This window comes from Rhinolophus sinicus, linkage group LG05 (genome assembly GCF_036562045.2).
Source record: "Rhinolophus sinicus isolate RSC01 linkage group LG05, ASM3656204v1, whole genome shotgun sequence".
NCBI classification, from domain to species: domain Eukaryota; kingdom Metazoa; phylum Chordata; class Mammalia; order Chiroptera; family Rhinolophidae; genus Rhinolophus; species Rhinolophus sinicus.
The window spans coordinates 131,885,814-131,902,525 of record NC_133755.1 but is presented as its reverse complement, the minus strand read 5'-3'; the positions used below and the strand labels follow the sequence as shown (position 1 = coordinate 131,902,525).

Below are 16,712 nucleotides of genomic sequence, written 5' to 3'. Positions count from 1 at the left end.
GTAAGTACGAACTTATCAGGAATTAGAAGGGAAGTAAGGCTATAATGAACACACAAATTTTTTCTTTATACCTTTTTTGTAACTAACACATGGTTTACCTCTCTAGGAAGATAATTTGCCACTCTTTATTAGTCACACTTTATAAACAGGGGTTAAAGTTCCTAACGTTTTTGCTGGGGCCCTGGATCCTCATTTGTGTTTCCCATACTGCTTTTTTTTCCTCCTTAAACACTGACCTGTTAATGAACCCAGGGGTCAGAAAGGGTTGGAGAAAAGTTGCAGGAGGAATTAAATTTTTATACTTGTAGATAATACTTATAGATATCCATATGTATATCATATAAGAGTTATTTAATCAATTCATTGGGACTTTCTGTCAATAATGGTTCAAAGGCTATATAATAATATAAATTAGCAATTTCTAAAGGAGTCTATTTCTAAATTTGCTATAATGGAAAAGGTACTTTTAGCCTCGATTAGATATTTTATATACAGATTCTTGGGATGATATTTATGTTGAATTGAATATTTTTTGATACTTCTAAATAACATCTAAAGAGAAATAGTTTTCTCTTTAATTATAAAAGTAATACACTTCATTGTAGAAAATTTGGAAAAGCGACATATTAAAATTAAAATCATTTCTAATTGTATGAATATGAGCCTCTTCTTTTTGTTAATGAATTTTTAAAATTTTTAATTAAAAAATCTTCTTTTTATGTTGAAATAATTTTAGACATATAAAAAGTTTGTAAAAATAGTACAACAAAATTTCAATATATCCTTCACCCAGCTTCCCCAAATGTTAACATCTTGCCTCGGTACTAATCTAGTCCTGTTAGCTAATCTACATAACTCATTAAAATTTTATCAATTTGAATTTTATCTCACTAATGCCCCTTTTCTGGACCAGGATCCAATCCATTGCATTTAGTTGTTAAGTCTCTTTAACCTCCTTGACTTTCATGACCTTGGCACTTTTAAAGAGTACTGGCCAGTTATTTTATAGAGTTGTTCCTCAGTTTGGGTTTGCCTAATGTTTCTTCATAATTACATTGAAGTTATATATTATTGGCAAGAATGCCACAGATGTGATATTTTGCCCTCTCAGTGTATCATCAGAAGGTTTGTGACATGGATGTCTCATTACTGGTGAGACTAGCTTTGTACACTGAGGTGGTGTCTGCCAGTCTTCTCCACTGTAATGTTCTTTTTTTCCTTTTGTGATTAATAGGTATCTTGTGGGTAGGTACTTTGAGATTGAGATTATGCAACTATCCTGTTTCTCATCATACTTTTTCACATTATTTTCGGTATCCATTGGTGATTTTTGCCTGAAATAGTTATTACTTTCATGATTTTTCTATTTCCATCATTCCCAGAACTGCCTGTAAGAACTTTCCCTTCTTTATTTATTTACTTTTTTCACTTATTTATTTATAGAAGGACAGACTCACAAGTGTTCGTTTTATTCTACTGGGTAAAATCCATTACTACCTTCAGTTTGCTACTCATACTGTCTCTGAGTCAATCACTGAACCACTCATTGGCTCCTGCATCCCTTTGACATCCCTGTCATTTTGTGAGCACTGCCTAGCCTTCTGGCACCTTGTGCTTTTCTCCTGCCCCAGCCCTGGAATCAGCCATTTTTCCAAAGAATCTTGGTTCTTTTTATCAGAGAATGGCATCAGAGACTGAAAGCTGAGCGCTTGTTGACTCCTTCTCTCCCTGGGTGTCTTTGCTTCTAGACCGTCTCAGGGAACAAGATTAGGAAATAGAACTATGTATACAGAGACCTCTATGTCTATTTGTAGATCTGTTTATGTGTGTGTGTGTGTGTGTGTGTGCATATATATATATGTGTGTATGTTTGGGTGTGTGAAAAACGTCTATATCCATAAATCCATGACTTTATTCTAATACCTCCAATTCTAATCCAACACCAAAGGGTTCATTTCCTCCTTTTTAGATTTGTAACTCTTTTCTCTACCTGTGAGAAATCTGACTCTCATTAAGCAAAACATATTTTCTTAGTTCCTCAATTCTAGCATACTCCTGATGCAGTTTTAGAATTACTAACCCTTATTCCTGCAAAAAACACATTTACTAATTAGAGTACAATAGTTGTTTTAGTTCTTTTTCCCCTTTGGAGGCTCAGAGCCTCTTTTTCTTTGTACATTTACACACATACACACTTGCCCTCTCACTTTTTTCTTTTGCCAATTTTTTATCATGTTATTTATAATCTTTTTAACTTAATTTATACCATTAATTATATCAAGGATAGTGGCTTCGCTATATGCCTTTATGTGAAGGTTATAGTTTATTTAATGAACCTCCTATTGTCAGACTTTGTAAGTGCAAGTTTCCTTTGTTATAAATTATAAGAATTAGTTACGATCATCTTAAATTCTGACTTGGCTTTTCAGAAGCCACCTAGAAACTTAGTTGTACAGAGATAGCAACCAGCTTCATATCCTAAACCCTCCTATTTCTGCAATTGGTTTTTGTAAGACTGTGATAAAAGTAAACAAGCAGGAAGAAGAAAGAATATCAGGGCTGCCTATGGAAAATTAGGGGAGAAAAGTAAGAGGGGATAAAATTTTCCGTGACCGATTGACAGTTTTAATTATTGTACCCTAGTTTTCTCATTTAATATGTGGATACTGTTGGCCTTAGAAAGCATCGTTTCAAGCAGTTTTCTCAGCTGCAGCCCTGCTGGCTGATTGAAAATTATACTACTGCCCTCGTGGGACGTTGGCATGATCTCGTGTTCTATGTATGGGACTCAGAGCCACCAGCTTTACTATCAATTCAGCTGTGCTCCTATTTTAGCATAAGGCCTTGCCTTAGGCAAGTCACTTAACCCCTGATGTCTGTGTAAAAATAACACCTTATAAAGTAAACAACAATTTGAGGACTTAAGGAACTAGGTCTATCTTAGTATCTTCATTCTTAGTAGTTCTTTTATTTCCTTGCTTTCTCATAGTCATTTAACCCTGAAGTCTTTTTTTTTTCTCTTCATGTTATAGAAATACACCTTTTACATGAGCCATCATTTAGATTACGAAAATTCTGTAATTGTAAGTAACCATGTCCTAGGGAATCTTTCACAAAAGCAAAACGCAGTTGTTGTAGTAATTTATCTGGCTTGAAGTCAGACTATATTATACAATGCAGCCAGCCTTCTCTTACTTGAAGTTAATAGCAAGGTCATTTGTGTCAATTTTGGGTTTAAAGTGTTTTTGTCGTGATTCCTTTTAATATTTTACTGTTACTAGCATTTCCATTCCACCCAACAAAAGTAAGAATAAAAATTTCTGTACATATCTCAATTTTTTTAAAAATCTGCTTAAAATATTCTAATTTGTAAAGTGAACAATTATAGAATTGATTATTCTTGTCATTCACCTTGAGATCATCTTCTTGATCATGTTAACTCTAAAATATATTTATAAAATGTAATAAATGATGTGACATATTTTCTGTGCCAAATACACCAAAGAAAAACTTCATGTTAGCTTTTATAAAACTGCAAATAAGAAGTATCAAAAATTAAAATGACTTTCCTACATTTTCCAAATTGATAGCAAAGCCAGAACTGACCATAAATGTCTGTTGTTTTGATTAGCTCTCTGCTTCACACTAATCAAAGAACAAAGAAATTTTGAAGAGAAGTTAAATAACTTTGTTAAAGGTGATTTGTTGAGGTAGTCCATGCTGAAACCAAGTGGAGATACCAGGATTTTAAATCCTGCTCTAATATCTCTGATCTTTTCTAAGGAGCCATAAGTCTTTACATTAAAATCATCTTCATTTAAATGAAAACTATATAAATGCAGTATTAAGCCTAATAGCATAAGGGTTCCCTTGTCCTATAAAAATTGATTTAAAAGTCGTACTGCGTTCTAGTCCGAATCTGTTTTAAAATGTGAGAACTTCGCAGGAATTTCCACTTTTTTAATCCAAGAATTCCCACTAGACAATGAATAGTGCTTTTTAGTTCCTCCTTTTCAATATATACTCAAATCACCTCCCGTTAATTACTCTAGTTCCCTTTTCAACAGCCTGCCTATAATTACTTTAACCAATTTCTAAGAGGATTTGTTAATATGATTGATATTTGTAACTGCTTTATTGTATCACTCTGGAGTGTCCAGTTTATATGCTGTTTGCTTTTTTTGTGTCAACTGCTTATGATCCTTCTCAAGACTTTTATATTGTGCTAGATAGAGCAATGAATTAACCATTTACTTCCCACATTCTTTCCTAAAACTACGACAATTGGAAATAATGGGGGAAAGATCAGATTGGTGATACATGAATGGGGGAAGGAGAATGTCATCACGATTATAAGATTACCCTATAGTAGAGTATATGCACTAGAACAACCTGTGCATAGGTTTTTAAATACACATAAACACATTTTATGATCGTCTTTTATTTTTGAAGGTTTTCCTTCTCTACTTAGGTTAAGTTCTTTGCTTCTTGCACTGGTTAATCACCACCACCACTAATGGGGCTCCCCTACAGGTAGCCTTTGTCCATCCCACGGGTTCTTTTTTAAAAACTTCAAACTTCTAGTAGCAACAGTAAGTCTCAAAGATTCTTTGCTCCAAGATACGGAGCTACCAACTCCCCAGAAGATAGCAGTCATCTCCTCTGTACTATTGAGGAAGATGTCAAGTTCTATATTCTGCATACCAATTTATATAGATTGAATTCATGTTCCATTGCCCAAATGGAAGTAGGCAAAGGTAAACCAGGCAGGGGACCTGCCTTGATGATAATCTATGTGGTTCAATACCTGAAAAGAAGACAGTTAAGGAGCTATGTTCTGGTAGGTAAGTTTCCATTGTTTTGTAAATTCTTGCGTCTAACTTTAATATAGAACCTGTCCTTTTATATTATTTTCCTTAATGCCAAGTATCTTTGAACTACTAAGTTTCCAGTCTTTCTTCTCTTTCACACATGAGATAATGTGTAGGTCAGCTACTATTCAAGTTAATGCTAATATGTTCTAATAGGCTTTATCAATTGTCATAAAAGGTGATAGTCAAAAATAACTTTAATAAGCTGTATAAATAGAGAAAAGGGGGAAAATGTATGAATTGGATTTGTATACTTTCCTCCTCTATTTGAGAATCTTCTTAAATTTGCAAAAGCAAACTACTCAAAGTTTATTGGTGGGGTTGTTGTTTAACCCAAACTTCAAAACCATTTGACCTCATCTCTGTAACAATTTCTGATGAATTTAATTAAAGTGTATTACATTTCAAATAGTATTTTTTCTATAATCCACAGCTACTCTGAAAACGCATTGCATCTTCAGTCCATTTTTGAAAGCATTTTAATTGATAAGATATGTATGTATAGACATATTAGGATCTGACAATAGAAAAGAATACATAAGGGAAGCAAAAAAAGATACAACGATACAAATATTTTCATAGACGTAATTCTTTTAACTAAGAAATACTATGACAATAGCTGGGTCTATGTTTCCATTAACAAATGATTCCCATTTGTAGTAGATTAAAAAGCATAGAAATATTTGATAATGGAAGGAGATAGAACTGCCATGGAGCAGAGCTAACGTAACCTTTGAGGAGTGTTTACCTATGGGTACACTCAGCACAGGCTCCGTGGGTTGTCAATGTATCAAAGAATGTCAGTGTCAATTAAATGAACAAGTTTTAGAATCATAGAGTCAAATACAGTTAGCAGTGAAAATAGTCCAGGTATTGCACGTTTAACAGAGGAAGTACTTGGTCAAAGCCTTAATTCAATACTTGTAAGAAATGTTTTGATATAGCAAGTGGTAGATAAAATCTTCTATATAGTCTTAGTAGAATCCTTTTACATTTTTAAATGCTTATAGCTAAGAACAAATGAAAAGATTACCTTTAAGTGGAAAATACAGTCCAATAGGCTTCAGAAAGCTTCTTCAAATTATTTTAAGAAAGAAAATGGATGGATTATAAATAAGTAGTTTTTAGACTTGCAAAATTGGATTATACATATTTAGCAGGCCACAGTTTGAAGAGTTAATTGCTGCACCTCACGTCTTAAAGGATCCTAAAATGAAAATTGCACTATGAAGTTTTTGAATGTATTTTATAATTCTGTTTCAGGGAATATTAATACTATTAGCATACATTTGGAGGATTTTTTGTATCATCCTAGATATGCTGGAACCTTATCAATAACTATTTATAATGTCATTGACTGTTAAGATGATAGGCATAATTCTTGGCACATAGATCTCAGTATATCATAAGTGAATGGGATGAATAAATATTTCACTTTTTCCCTTCTAGTTCTTTCTTAGGAGAGGATTGAGAAGGAAAATGTATTGTGTGTGGATTCTCACAATGTTTTTAAGATGATCTGCCAAATCTGAATGGTCTACCAACAAATATAGTCTGTTGTAAACATTAGTGTGACCTTATCAAATTCATAGAGGCGGGGAAGTCTAATTCAGGCTGCTTTCCTGGCCGGACTGCCAGGAGCTCATATCTTACCATAGGAGCCAGCTGAGGTCTTATTAATGGATGACTGTTTAAAAACAAATAATTCTAAATGAACTTAATCCTGAGTGATTAGTCTTCCAAATTCAAAGATCCACACTACGATGCAGAGTCATCATCCAGTATCAAAACTACATTTTAATTCCACAGCAGAACACCCAAAACACCAACTAAAAGCACCGTTCCCCACTCCAGAAGCAACAGAGGCGATGCATTTAGCATTTCCAAAACTAACACAAATGTGTGGATTTTGAGGTGTTAAACACCTGTACTTACTCTTGTGTATTTGCAGGCAATCTCCCTTCAAGAACTATAATATAATTTAGAAGGCTATTTGCCCCTAGGTGACTCTACCTGTAAGCTTTTGTATGACAATTTGGTGATGGTTTATTGATGCTGTGATGCTATTATGAAGGATCCTTCTACCCCCAGCTCCTCTCCTCATACCCACATAACAACCTTTTCCCGGCTGGGGCTGTAGGAAATGAGTAATGCTTAACCCATTTGTGTGATCAATTCACTTAAGCAGCTACTGTGAAATGTTAATCACAACTTTAATTTGTACTGCATTAGCATTTTGATTAACTTGTAGGCTTGCTAGCGCACTTGAAGCGCTTTTACTCATAGTTACAGCTCGGAAATGACTTTTTGATTAATTAAGTTTGTTAGACAGCAGCTGAGCTTCCTGAATGCTAACCTTCTGGGGGTAAAAGTTCAGGAGAAAGTTACTGTGAACAACTGTTGCTATTGAAAAAGATTCTTATAAACGTACTTATAGCATTTTAATTATTGACAAAATATTGTATCATTACTTACAACTGACCTAAACCTTTAAAGGACTGTGTCTTTCTGTCAAGAAAGCTTTTTTTCAGGCTTCCCCATCTTTGTAAAACTTCTGGGAGCTCTTGAACTAAATAGTGCATTTCCTAGCAGATGTCTAACAACCACTGTTTTGACTAGCTGCCTACGATGAATTCCATAGTTTGTATTTTAGAATACTTTTAAATTTACAGAAAAGTTGCAAAGATAGAACAGAGAATTCCTGTATATGGTACATTTGTCACAATTAATGAACCGTATTGACATATTGTTATTAACTAAAGTTTGTACTTAATTCAGAATGTTTTTTTTTTTTTTTCACTTAATGTCCTTTTTCTTTTCTAGTATGTATCTTATTTAAGAAACCACATTATATTTCATTGTTATGTCTCTTTAGGCTCCTCTTGGCTGTGAATTTCTCAGACTTGCATTGTTTTTGATGATCTTTCCATAGTATTTTGCACTCTCATGACATTCCATAAATAACACCTTAGATTTTATAAGTTAATGAAAAATTTTTTTTATAATTTTGAGGAGATAAATCTCTCTTAAACTCTTGATGGTGTAATTATCTATATGTCATTTAATTTGAACAGAAATAGGAACATTATCTAGCCATTTCAACCTTTATCATTATCTTATTTTCATTATTTTCACGTGGTTGTTGTAATCCCTACACGGTCACTAAGGTGTCATGAGGGTGACTATCAGGAGATGTGAGGGAAAGTTGAAAAGGTTCCTTGAGAAGGAGAAAGAATGAAAGGAAGAAGAAGAGAGGGTCCAAGTCATCAGAATGCTAAGAGGGGTAGAGAGGCTGGAACACCACGTGTACCCCTCCCTATGTAGACTTTGCAGCCACAGAGTCTTGAAGACACCGCGGACTAAATTCACAGACTTTTTATTTTGGTAGGGTTTTTGATTTTTGTTTTTGTTGTTTTGTTAAAGTGTAGTTGTCATATATTAGTTTCAGGTGTACAACATAGTTACTCCACGTCTATATACCTTATGAAGTGATCACCACAATTCTATAATAGTAACCTTCTGACACCGAACAAAGTTATTACAATATTATTGACTATATTCCCTATATTGTACATTGCATCGTCATTCACACTTAAGTTTAGAAAACTTTTAATAATTCACCTTAGAGCTACATCTTATCTATCTGATAACATATCTCTTGATGTACGTTGAATGTCATAGTTTTTCTTTTAGTCACCTAAGCCAGCAATTCTATTTCCCTGCAATGAAGTTGATTTCATTTGGTGGTCACAGTGCTCAGACTTCCTGTTTTACCCCTGGATTATTTAAATCCAGAATTTAATTGTGTTTGAAAGATATTTAATGGCTGTATATCAAATATTAAGATGTAGTTATAACCAAATGGCTGATTAAAAGCAATTTTAATTTTTTAAATTTTCAACAATTGTGTTGACAAAATTTTTTCAGAGACGATAATTAAATGCATAGTAATTTTGTCTGGAGCTTTATTTTTTCTGTTATGTAGGGAAAGAAGACAGATGTAAACCTTAAATTTTTCTTGAAACAAGATAGGATATATGTAAATCATTCAGAGATAGTAGAATATACCGTAATGAGCACAGATAAGAAATTATAATAGAAAACCAAGATCAAGTCTTAACTTTATCACCTTTTACCAGTGTGACTGTACAGTCACTGAACTTCTATGATCCTCAGTTTCTCCATCTGTGAAAAGGGAATAGTACTAATGCCTGCCTCATACTTGTTTTTTTATGATTAAATGAGAGCTATTATTTATGGAACAATTTTTATAATTTGTGCACTACTGTCCAAATATTTTCGTCACATCATGTATGCACACCATCTATATAGTTTCACTTTAACTATATAATTCACTTTCACAATAATTGAATGAAATTTGACATAAAATACAGAGAGATATGTTGTGAAGCTTGCATTTTTAGATATAATATAAAGTAGCAGAAAATAAGAAAAAAAATCTGTAGATTTGGATAAATCTGTCCTTTGCAGAAACACTCACACCACTATGAAAATGTGGTTGAATTTAAATGCTAAGACCAAGCCTAATATGCTTAGGAAATTCTTGAAACCGATTCAAAATAAATGGTGAGGACATGAGATCTATTCAAGTTATAAAGCACGGCTTTGGCTTCAGGATCCTTAGAGCCAAAAAATATCTTTCCAGAGAGTGTGCATTTTCTAATCTCTAATTCTTTTTGTTTGTGAGGGTGAGGTGGGGGGTGATTTTTGTGATGGTGGTGATTATTGTAGTTTTACCTTTGAATAAAGCCAAGTACTTGAGAAGTTCCTGAGTTCTCCATGAATTCCATGTGAAGATGATGTTTGTAATATTTGTGCCTCTCTTTGTTTTTTGCCTTTTCTCTCTCCTCATCCGTCTCTCTGTTCTTCCTCACTCCTTCCCTCTCTTGCCTCTCAGTCAGACACAGGCAGACACACACCACCCCATTTCTACATTCGCTCTGAAACTCCTGAGCTGGCCAAATCTTCTTATTTCTCCAGTAATAAAAGTCTGCCTCCTCAGGTCTCTCCCACCTCATTTTTCTTTCTTCTCAGATTCCTGCTGCTTTTATCAATGTTATGTTTTACTGTCAATGTCTGTACGATTCCTTTCTCAACTATGTTCCGAATTCTAGATCTCTTTCCCCACCTCACTCAAACACCAGTTTATGGTCTTTAGCTTCATCCCAGCTCTTTCATTCAGCACAGTGGCTTCCACATATCCATCCCTTTTTCCACATCATAATTGTGTGCATTCCAAACTCTTCCACTCGAATAATTACTGTATTCAACCACTTTTGCCACCACTTCATGGTATCACCCTCTGACTCTGCTCTCTGGCCACAGCATCTTTACCAATCAGCGTAACTGAACATTTCTGTGGTCCATTAGACCTGGCATCTCTGACCCCCCTCCTCACCCATCAGCTCAGTCCCCTATGTCTTCACTTGCCACCCAAAAAGCATTGTCCCTAGAGTTGTCCTTTTCAACAGTATGTCACTAGTAACCTAAAATTTCTCACCTCTCTGAGTAACCACCAACCTCTGAATTCTCTGCTTTCGCACGCAAATTAATCATAATCGTTATGGCTGGAAACAATCACAAAACATTGCTAGTTGTTTCTATAATTTCTAATTGTTTCTAATAATTCCTATGATTATTGTTTCAAAATCATGCTGTTGTAACTCACTGCTGCGCTAGTTTTTATTCACATCATTAATTCCCCCCAGTACTTATTTCCGATCTCGTCCTGCTCCTTTACAGTACCTTCTCCCAGCAAGAGACATCACTTCCAACTTAGAGATAATTGAGGCCCTGTACCCTGAGTGCTGTCAATGTCTGTTCTCTTCACCTCAAAGCTTCTTTCTCTCTCTCTCTCTCTCTCTCTCTCTCTCTCTCTCTCTCTCTGTCTCTCACTCTCTCCTTCCCTCCCTCGCTCCCTCCCTCTCATAACCCTAGGTGTGTGAGGTCTTCATCAACTAGCTGAAGCCTCTCTTTTCTGTGAGGCCTTGCCCACACACCCCAACAGCAGAAACCTCATCTTACACTGATCGAAGTGGGTCTTTTCTCTCTGCAGCTTATTCTGTGCTCAGTATATGCTGCCCCTGACTTAGGCTTTCCTGCCTCTGAGTTCAAGAATACTACAGTTCACCTGGAAAGATGTAAAGTGAACTTTTTAAAAATAAGTAACAATATAGTATGAGTGTCTTATTATTTTATTGATAAAAGATTAAAGCTTACAGAAGATAGATGCAAGCCTAATCAAACACCTTGATTTTTCAGATGAGAAAAATGAATATCAGTGGTTAAGTGATTTGCCTAAGGTCTTACAACTAATTTAAAGGCACAACACTCAGCTGTCAGGCTAAGTCTCTTTCATTAGTATACCACACCATCTTCAAACCAGTATCAAGTGTTCATGAGTTACATGTCTGTTCATTCTTTATCTAAACTTATCATTTGCCTTAAGCATTGTCTTGTCAAGAGAGCTTCTCCAAATTCCATCTTATCTAGTAGCACATTCATGTGCTAATACAGAACCCCACTGAAATCCCACACCACCTTCCTCACATCCTAAACTGTATAGGCCGTAGCCTAGACTGGTTAAAAGCAAGCACCTTGGAATCTGGCTCCCCAGGATTGTAATCCCAGATGTATACCCTCTTACCAGAGCTATGTAGCCTTAGGCAGGCATTTGTTGTTGTTGTTTCACCTCTCTGAGCCACAATGTCTTCATCTGCAAAATGAGATTAAATTGAATGACTTACATAAAATAGAGTGTTTGACAAATAGTACACGCTTAAGGAACGACTAATCATGATTATTTCAGTCGTGCCCTGAGAGTACCTTAGATGCCCTCACCCCTTTAACCTTTCCTGCCTTTCCAGATCTCATCTCCAGGTAACCTCCATTCTGCAATCCTCACCTCTGCTCTCAAGCTGCTTGTTTTAGCTCTTGCGGCTGCCTACTTCGTGCCCAAGATTTCTTAAGTTTGCACCCCTAGCCCATACTCTCTCTCCAGGGCTCATTTTTACCTGGACATCTCACTTGGCTTCATAGTGGCACCTCAGTTAACATGTGTGCAAAACACAACTCATTACCTGCTCTCCTATAAATAATGACAGCCCCACGGTTTGTGTTAATTATGATAAGGTTTTAATTGTAGAGTAATTTTATAAATGAATACAGTACTATAAATCATATTTCCGTTCTGTCACAGTTTGACATGACAATGAATTCTGAATTAACAATCAATTAAAATTGATTCCCACTTAGTAGGAGAACGTCTCATACACGGAGTCAGTCCCCGTCCGTTTTTCCCCTGTATTTACAATCATCCTAGCTTTGCCTGGCAGGTAGCATGCCAAGTAGAAAGTGGATAAGAGGTAAAGGGGGATTGAATATTTGCCGAATGTTAATGCTAAATTGATAAAGAATGCCCAGAGTTATTTCTCCTGAATGTACTAAAACAATCTTTTGTTGTGGAGTGTTAGCTCTCTGCAAAGGACTTTGAGATGCCTTGGGGAACTGAGCCGTGATCTCTGGCTGTTCCTAAAGCCAGCCCCACTCTAGGGAGGAGCATGTACCTCAGTCCTTATCTACCAGGAAGAGTGCTATAAAAGGTAGGGAGACGCGAGGACTCCACCCCAGGCTCAGCCATGCAGAAGTCTGTCAGGACGAGCTGTCAGGACCCTCAAGCCCAGTTACCTTGACCGTCCCTTCTCCGTAGCCCCTTCAGGTGTGTACCCCTGAGCAGTCACCTGGGCTTACCCACTCAAACTGAGAATCAATTCCACATCCTCCAGTTTGGCCTGAGCTACAGGATCTGTCTTCGGCCTTGTCCCCTTGTAATTGCACACTTCTCCTGATGAACTGTTTGTTCTATGCCTCTGCCCCCAACCTTGCAAGCCCTGCCCTCAAAGCCCTGTACTACTTCGTTCAGAAATCAACACCAAAAGGCCCAAACGAAGTCCCTGTTGGAAATAATGGATTGTTAGGGCATTCTTTTCATCTCATGATAAAAGAACTTTAAAAATAGTCACCTGTTTATTGAGATCTGTGTTATAGGTGGTATATTAAATATCTCACATAGTACCTTACCTTCTTTTACCCTCGTAGCACCCCTATAAGGAGGTATAATACACCTTCTGAAAATAAGAAATCTAGCATAGTAGGGTTAGGTGATTTCCCACAATTTACACATAATAAGTGGGATAAAATCAGGATTCATACCTGTGTCTTTCTGACATCAGAGCTTGAAATTTTTTCCCTATACTGTACTGCCTTTGGCAGATGTGCAGTAACTTAGGCAGAATGTGGTTATAATTGTTGTAATTGGATTTTTACTAATATTCTTTAATAAAATGAGTAGTTCTTGAGTGTACTGTGTTAGGGCTAGAGTGACAAAGAATGCTTCCAGGTTAAGGAGTCTGTAGTTTAAAGGGCAAATGTGTCAACAGAGAATCTCAACAGCATAACACTGACATGCGTCAAGAACAGTAGCCGCTTAGGAAAAGAAGTACCTACAATCCGTCTGGAAGAATCAGGGAGACTTCTCCGTAAGAGGTAGCATTTGAGCCACACTTGAAGGATGAATAGGAACTTCCCAGGTAGTCTAGGTAGAGGGAGCAGTATTTGTAAAAAGAGAACATTAAGTAAGAGCAAGGGCAAAAGTGGGGAAATCGCAGTAATTTAGTAGTGCTGCAGGAAGGGGCGGGAGTGATGTGCCAGGAACAGATAGATCACAGGGCACTGACTGTCATGCAGAGAAGTGTTAGCTTTTGTCCTCTGCACAGTGTGATGTCACTGAAGAAATTTAAGCAGAGCGATGACAATCAGTTTTACTTCTGTAAAAATTTACTTTGGTAACAATATAAAATATGGATTGAAGAAAAATTAGATGAGAATGGGAATAAAGGGGTATTTATAATATTCCAGGTGAGAGTTGGTGAGGGTCTGCACTGTCAGTGGCATGGGGGAGGGGTGCTGGGGGGAGGGGTGCTGTGGGGGAGGGGTGCTGTGGGGGAGGGGTGCTGTGGGGGAGGGGAGCGAAGGAAACAGGACCTACAGGGCGTGATCCGGCAGAGGCACAGAGCAGCACTTGGCACATTTGAGTAGTCATGAGACCTTTTGTCGTCCCAGGTTCTTGACCTCCCCACCTGCCTTTTCCCTAAATTAAAACAAGATAAATAATAGTTTTCAATTCATGATATGGCTTTTCATTTACTTCATGTAAGCAATCACTTTGCATGATTTTTTACATTTTCACATCTGGATCATACAATGAAAAATTGTGGGGCAGTCTCATAAATTTTATGAAATCTTTCAACTTCATCATGAAAACTTCAAAGTTAAAAACATATGGTTCATCCATCCAACTCGTCTAGTATGTGAGCTTTCGGTCTGGAATTTATTTCCACTCGAGTTGTAATGTAAAATCACAAGTAAAATCACCATAGTTACTCCACATTACAACTTCTAACATCATCATGATCCTGGATTAGATATAATTATTCATTTCTCTTTTCCTTTTCCCTTACAGAACTCAGGAATTGTGACTTGTGAACTAATACTTTTTGTTTTTTTTATCTGAGTGGTGGTCATGACCTGCTTGTGTCATGCACTTCAAAGAATGGCAGTGTTTTAATCAGCTCTGCAGAAAAATAGAAAGACTAGAAGTGGACTTGCCCTGGATTTATAAACCTGTACATTTGTACCTGTGTACACAGTGGCATACACACATATACATACATATAAATATATCTGTTTGTACCAACACTCAGGCTTTACAATGTGTAATTAGTAGACTCACAGGTTCTAAAGACCATTCTGACCCTTCCACCACATTTAATAACCATCCTACCCAGAAACATTGACCTAACTTCCCTGTAATGTATATGAAAAGACCACAGATTGGTTTAGCCAGATGTTTTTAAAACTATTTTACTTTTTGTAAATTAAAGAACACAGAATAGAAAATTCAAAAGTTAGAAGGAAAGTGTGTCTGCCTCAATAGTGCTAAGTAATGTGGCAAAATAATTTTACTGAAATAATATATCTTAAAAATTATTTCTAAAAATTTTCTAATAGATTTTGTACATTTTTAAAATATTTTACTATTGGTGAGACATTTAGTATGAAAGTACCATTTTAAGCATTTACGAGGTACATCTCATTTCTCTTACCTTCATCTTTTCATTTCCCAAAACAAGAGAGGACTCTTGTAAAACTGTATGAAGGAACTGCCTTAGATCATCTTAACTTATGTGTCTTTAAGTCAGCATTCTCCAGAATCTAATTTAATTGAAATAGCTTTGCCTGTGTAAACTTCTCCTTTGTTTAAATAAGATTTCACTGTTTAGTTTTGCCTTAAGCAAATGCAGCATTTGTTTGTCCATAAAACATTAGATTAAATGTATAGACTAACACGAATAGCTTCTCATCCTTCCACATACATCATTGGGAGATCCCCCCCTTAGCCAGTGTGGCGTATTGTTTTCGTTGAAAACCAAGGCTCTGTCTTTAGCCTTCTCCTTGGGAAAAATAAACTTTTGGCAAGGAGACCTATCGCCTTACTAGTATTGATTTTAAATCTGGAGAAGACTACCTGAGATTTACTCTTTAAACGCAGCTGCTAATGCTCTTGATACAGTGAATTATGTAGGTGTTTGCTCTCAAAGTACACTGAGTTTTTCTCTTTGTTTTAATATTGGGGACCAGTATTATCTGGCTATCTTTGCCGCTCTAAAAAAAAGTTAAATATTTGCCACTTTGTAGGAAATACTGTGCTGTAAATGCTACGGGAGACTGTGTGTGTGTGTTCCCTCCAATCCAACTGCAGTTTATTTTCTGGTTTCTATTTTACTTAATAGTAATTTAAAGATATAATGCTTGTTTTCTTTTTTTGTTCTTTTGTTAAAGCAGACATCAGATCCCCAGTGGAGAGAGCAAGTGGCATGGTATTCTTATAACTTGTGCATTTTCCCTGTTCAGGCAATGCTGGATGTGGCTGCAAATCAGGGCTGGTTGGTGACTGCCCTGAATATCACCAACCTGGTTCAGATGGTAATCCAGGGTCGGTGGTTAAAAGACTCTTCTCTTCTTACAATACCAAACATAGAACACCACCATCTTCATATTTTCAGGTAATTGTTTTAATTTTCAATGTAATTGGTTTTTAAATTTCAAAAAATTATTTTCTTTACATGTGTGGTCACTTGATTTTCAGGCTGTCCAAAGAATATTGATTTTTCTTTTTTTAACCATAAAAATGCCCATTTCCTAGAGGGAGACATGGCCTCGTGTTGTAACATTCTCACTTGGAATTTGATCATCTGTCCCAAGCTGAAGCACAGTTCATTTGAACCTTCCATTAAATTGTTCTCCACATGCAACATTGGATACATTGCTATTTTAACTGGGCTTATTCCTCCACAATATCAGTCTTCTTTTGAAAAGATGCTAAGTGCTGTGTGATCTAAAGCAAAATGAATTACCAATTTCTGTTATTGCATAATGGATTTGAAGGATCTGAAATCCATTGTCAAAGTAAAATGTGCATCTGCAAAATGTCTAGAACTGCGTAATTCTATATACTAGCAGCTCAAAATGTAACCTGTGCTTAAAAGATGAGTTTATATTGTCATCAAGTTATTTAACCCGTAGGTCCTATGTACATGACTGCAACTATTTTAGCAAGGAAAAGAACAGTACATAGTACAAGCAAGATTGGCAGTGTTTAAATGAAAATATTTCTTTCACACCAGTGTTTCACACCAGTTGAGAGATACTTCGCAGCCAAAATGTTGGTTCCCAGTCTTGTCGACAAGCAAAACAGTCTGG

At 36.2% G+C, this 16,712-nt stretch overlaps 1 protein-coding gene and 1 long non-coding RNA gene across 2 annotated transcripts in view; one reads left to right on the top strand and one right to left on the bottom strand.

Moving 5' to 3' along the window:
• The window catches only part of ASCC3 (activating signal cointegrator 1 complex subunit 3), a 300,957-nt gene that overhangs the window by 277,019 nt on the left and 7,226 nt on the right, over nucleotides 1–16,712 (top strand). The window contains exon 38 of the mRNA XM_019738872.2: nucleotides 15,864–16,015. Within this exon, the coding sequence (XP_019594431.2) occupies nucleotides 15,864–16,015 (152 nt within the window). The remainder of the gene's footprint in view (nucleotides 1–15,863; nucleotides 16,016–16,712) is intronic.
• Nucleotides 5,942–16,712, bottom strand: part of LOC141571690 (uncharacterized) — a 45,956-nt gene continuing 35,185 nt past the window's right edge. Inside the window, exons 2-3 of the long non-coding RNA XR_012496696.1 lie at nucleotides 11,539–11,607; nucleotides 5,942–6,078 (exon numbers count right to left, since the gene is read on the bottom strand). This is a non-coding gene — a long non-coding RNA (uncharacterized LOC141571690). The remainder of the gene's footprint in view (nucleotides 6,079–11,538; nucleotides 11,608–16,712) is intronic.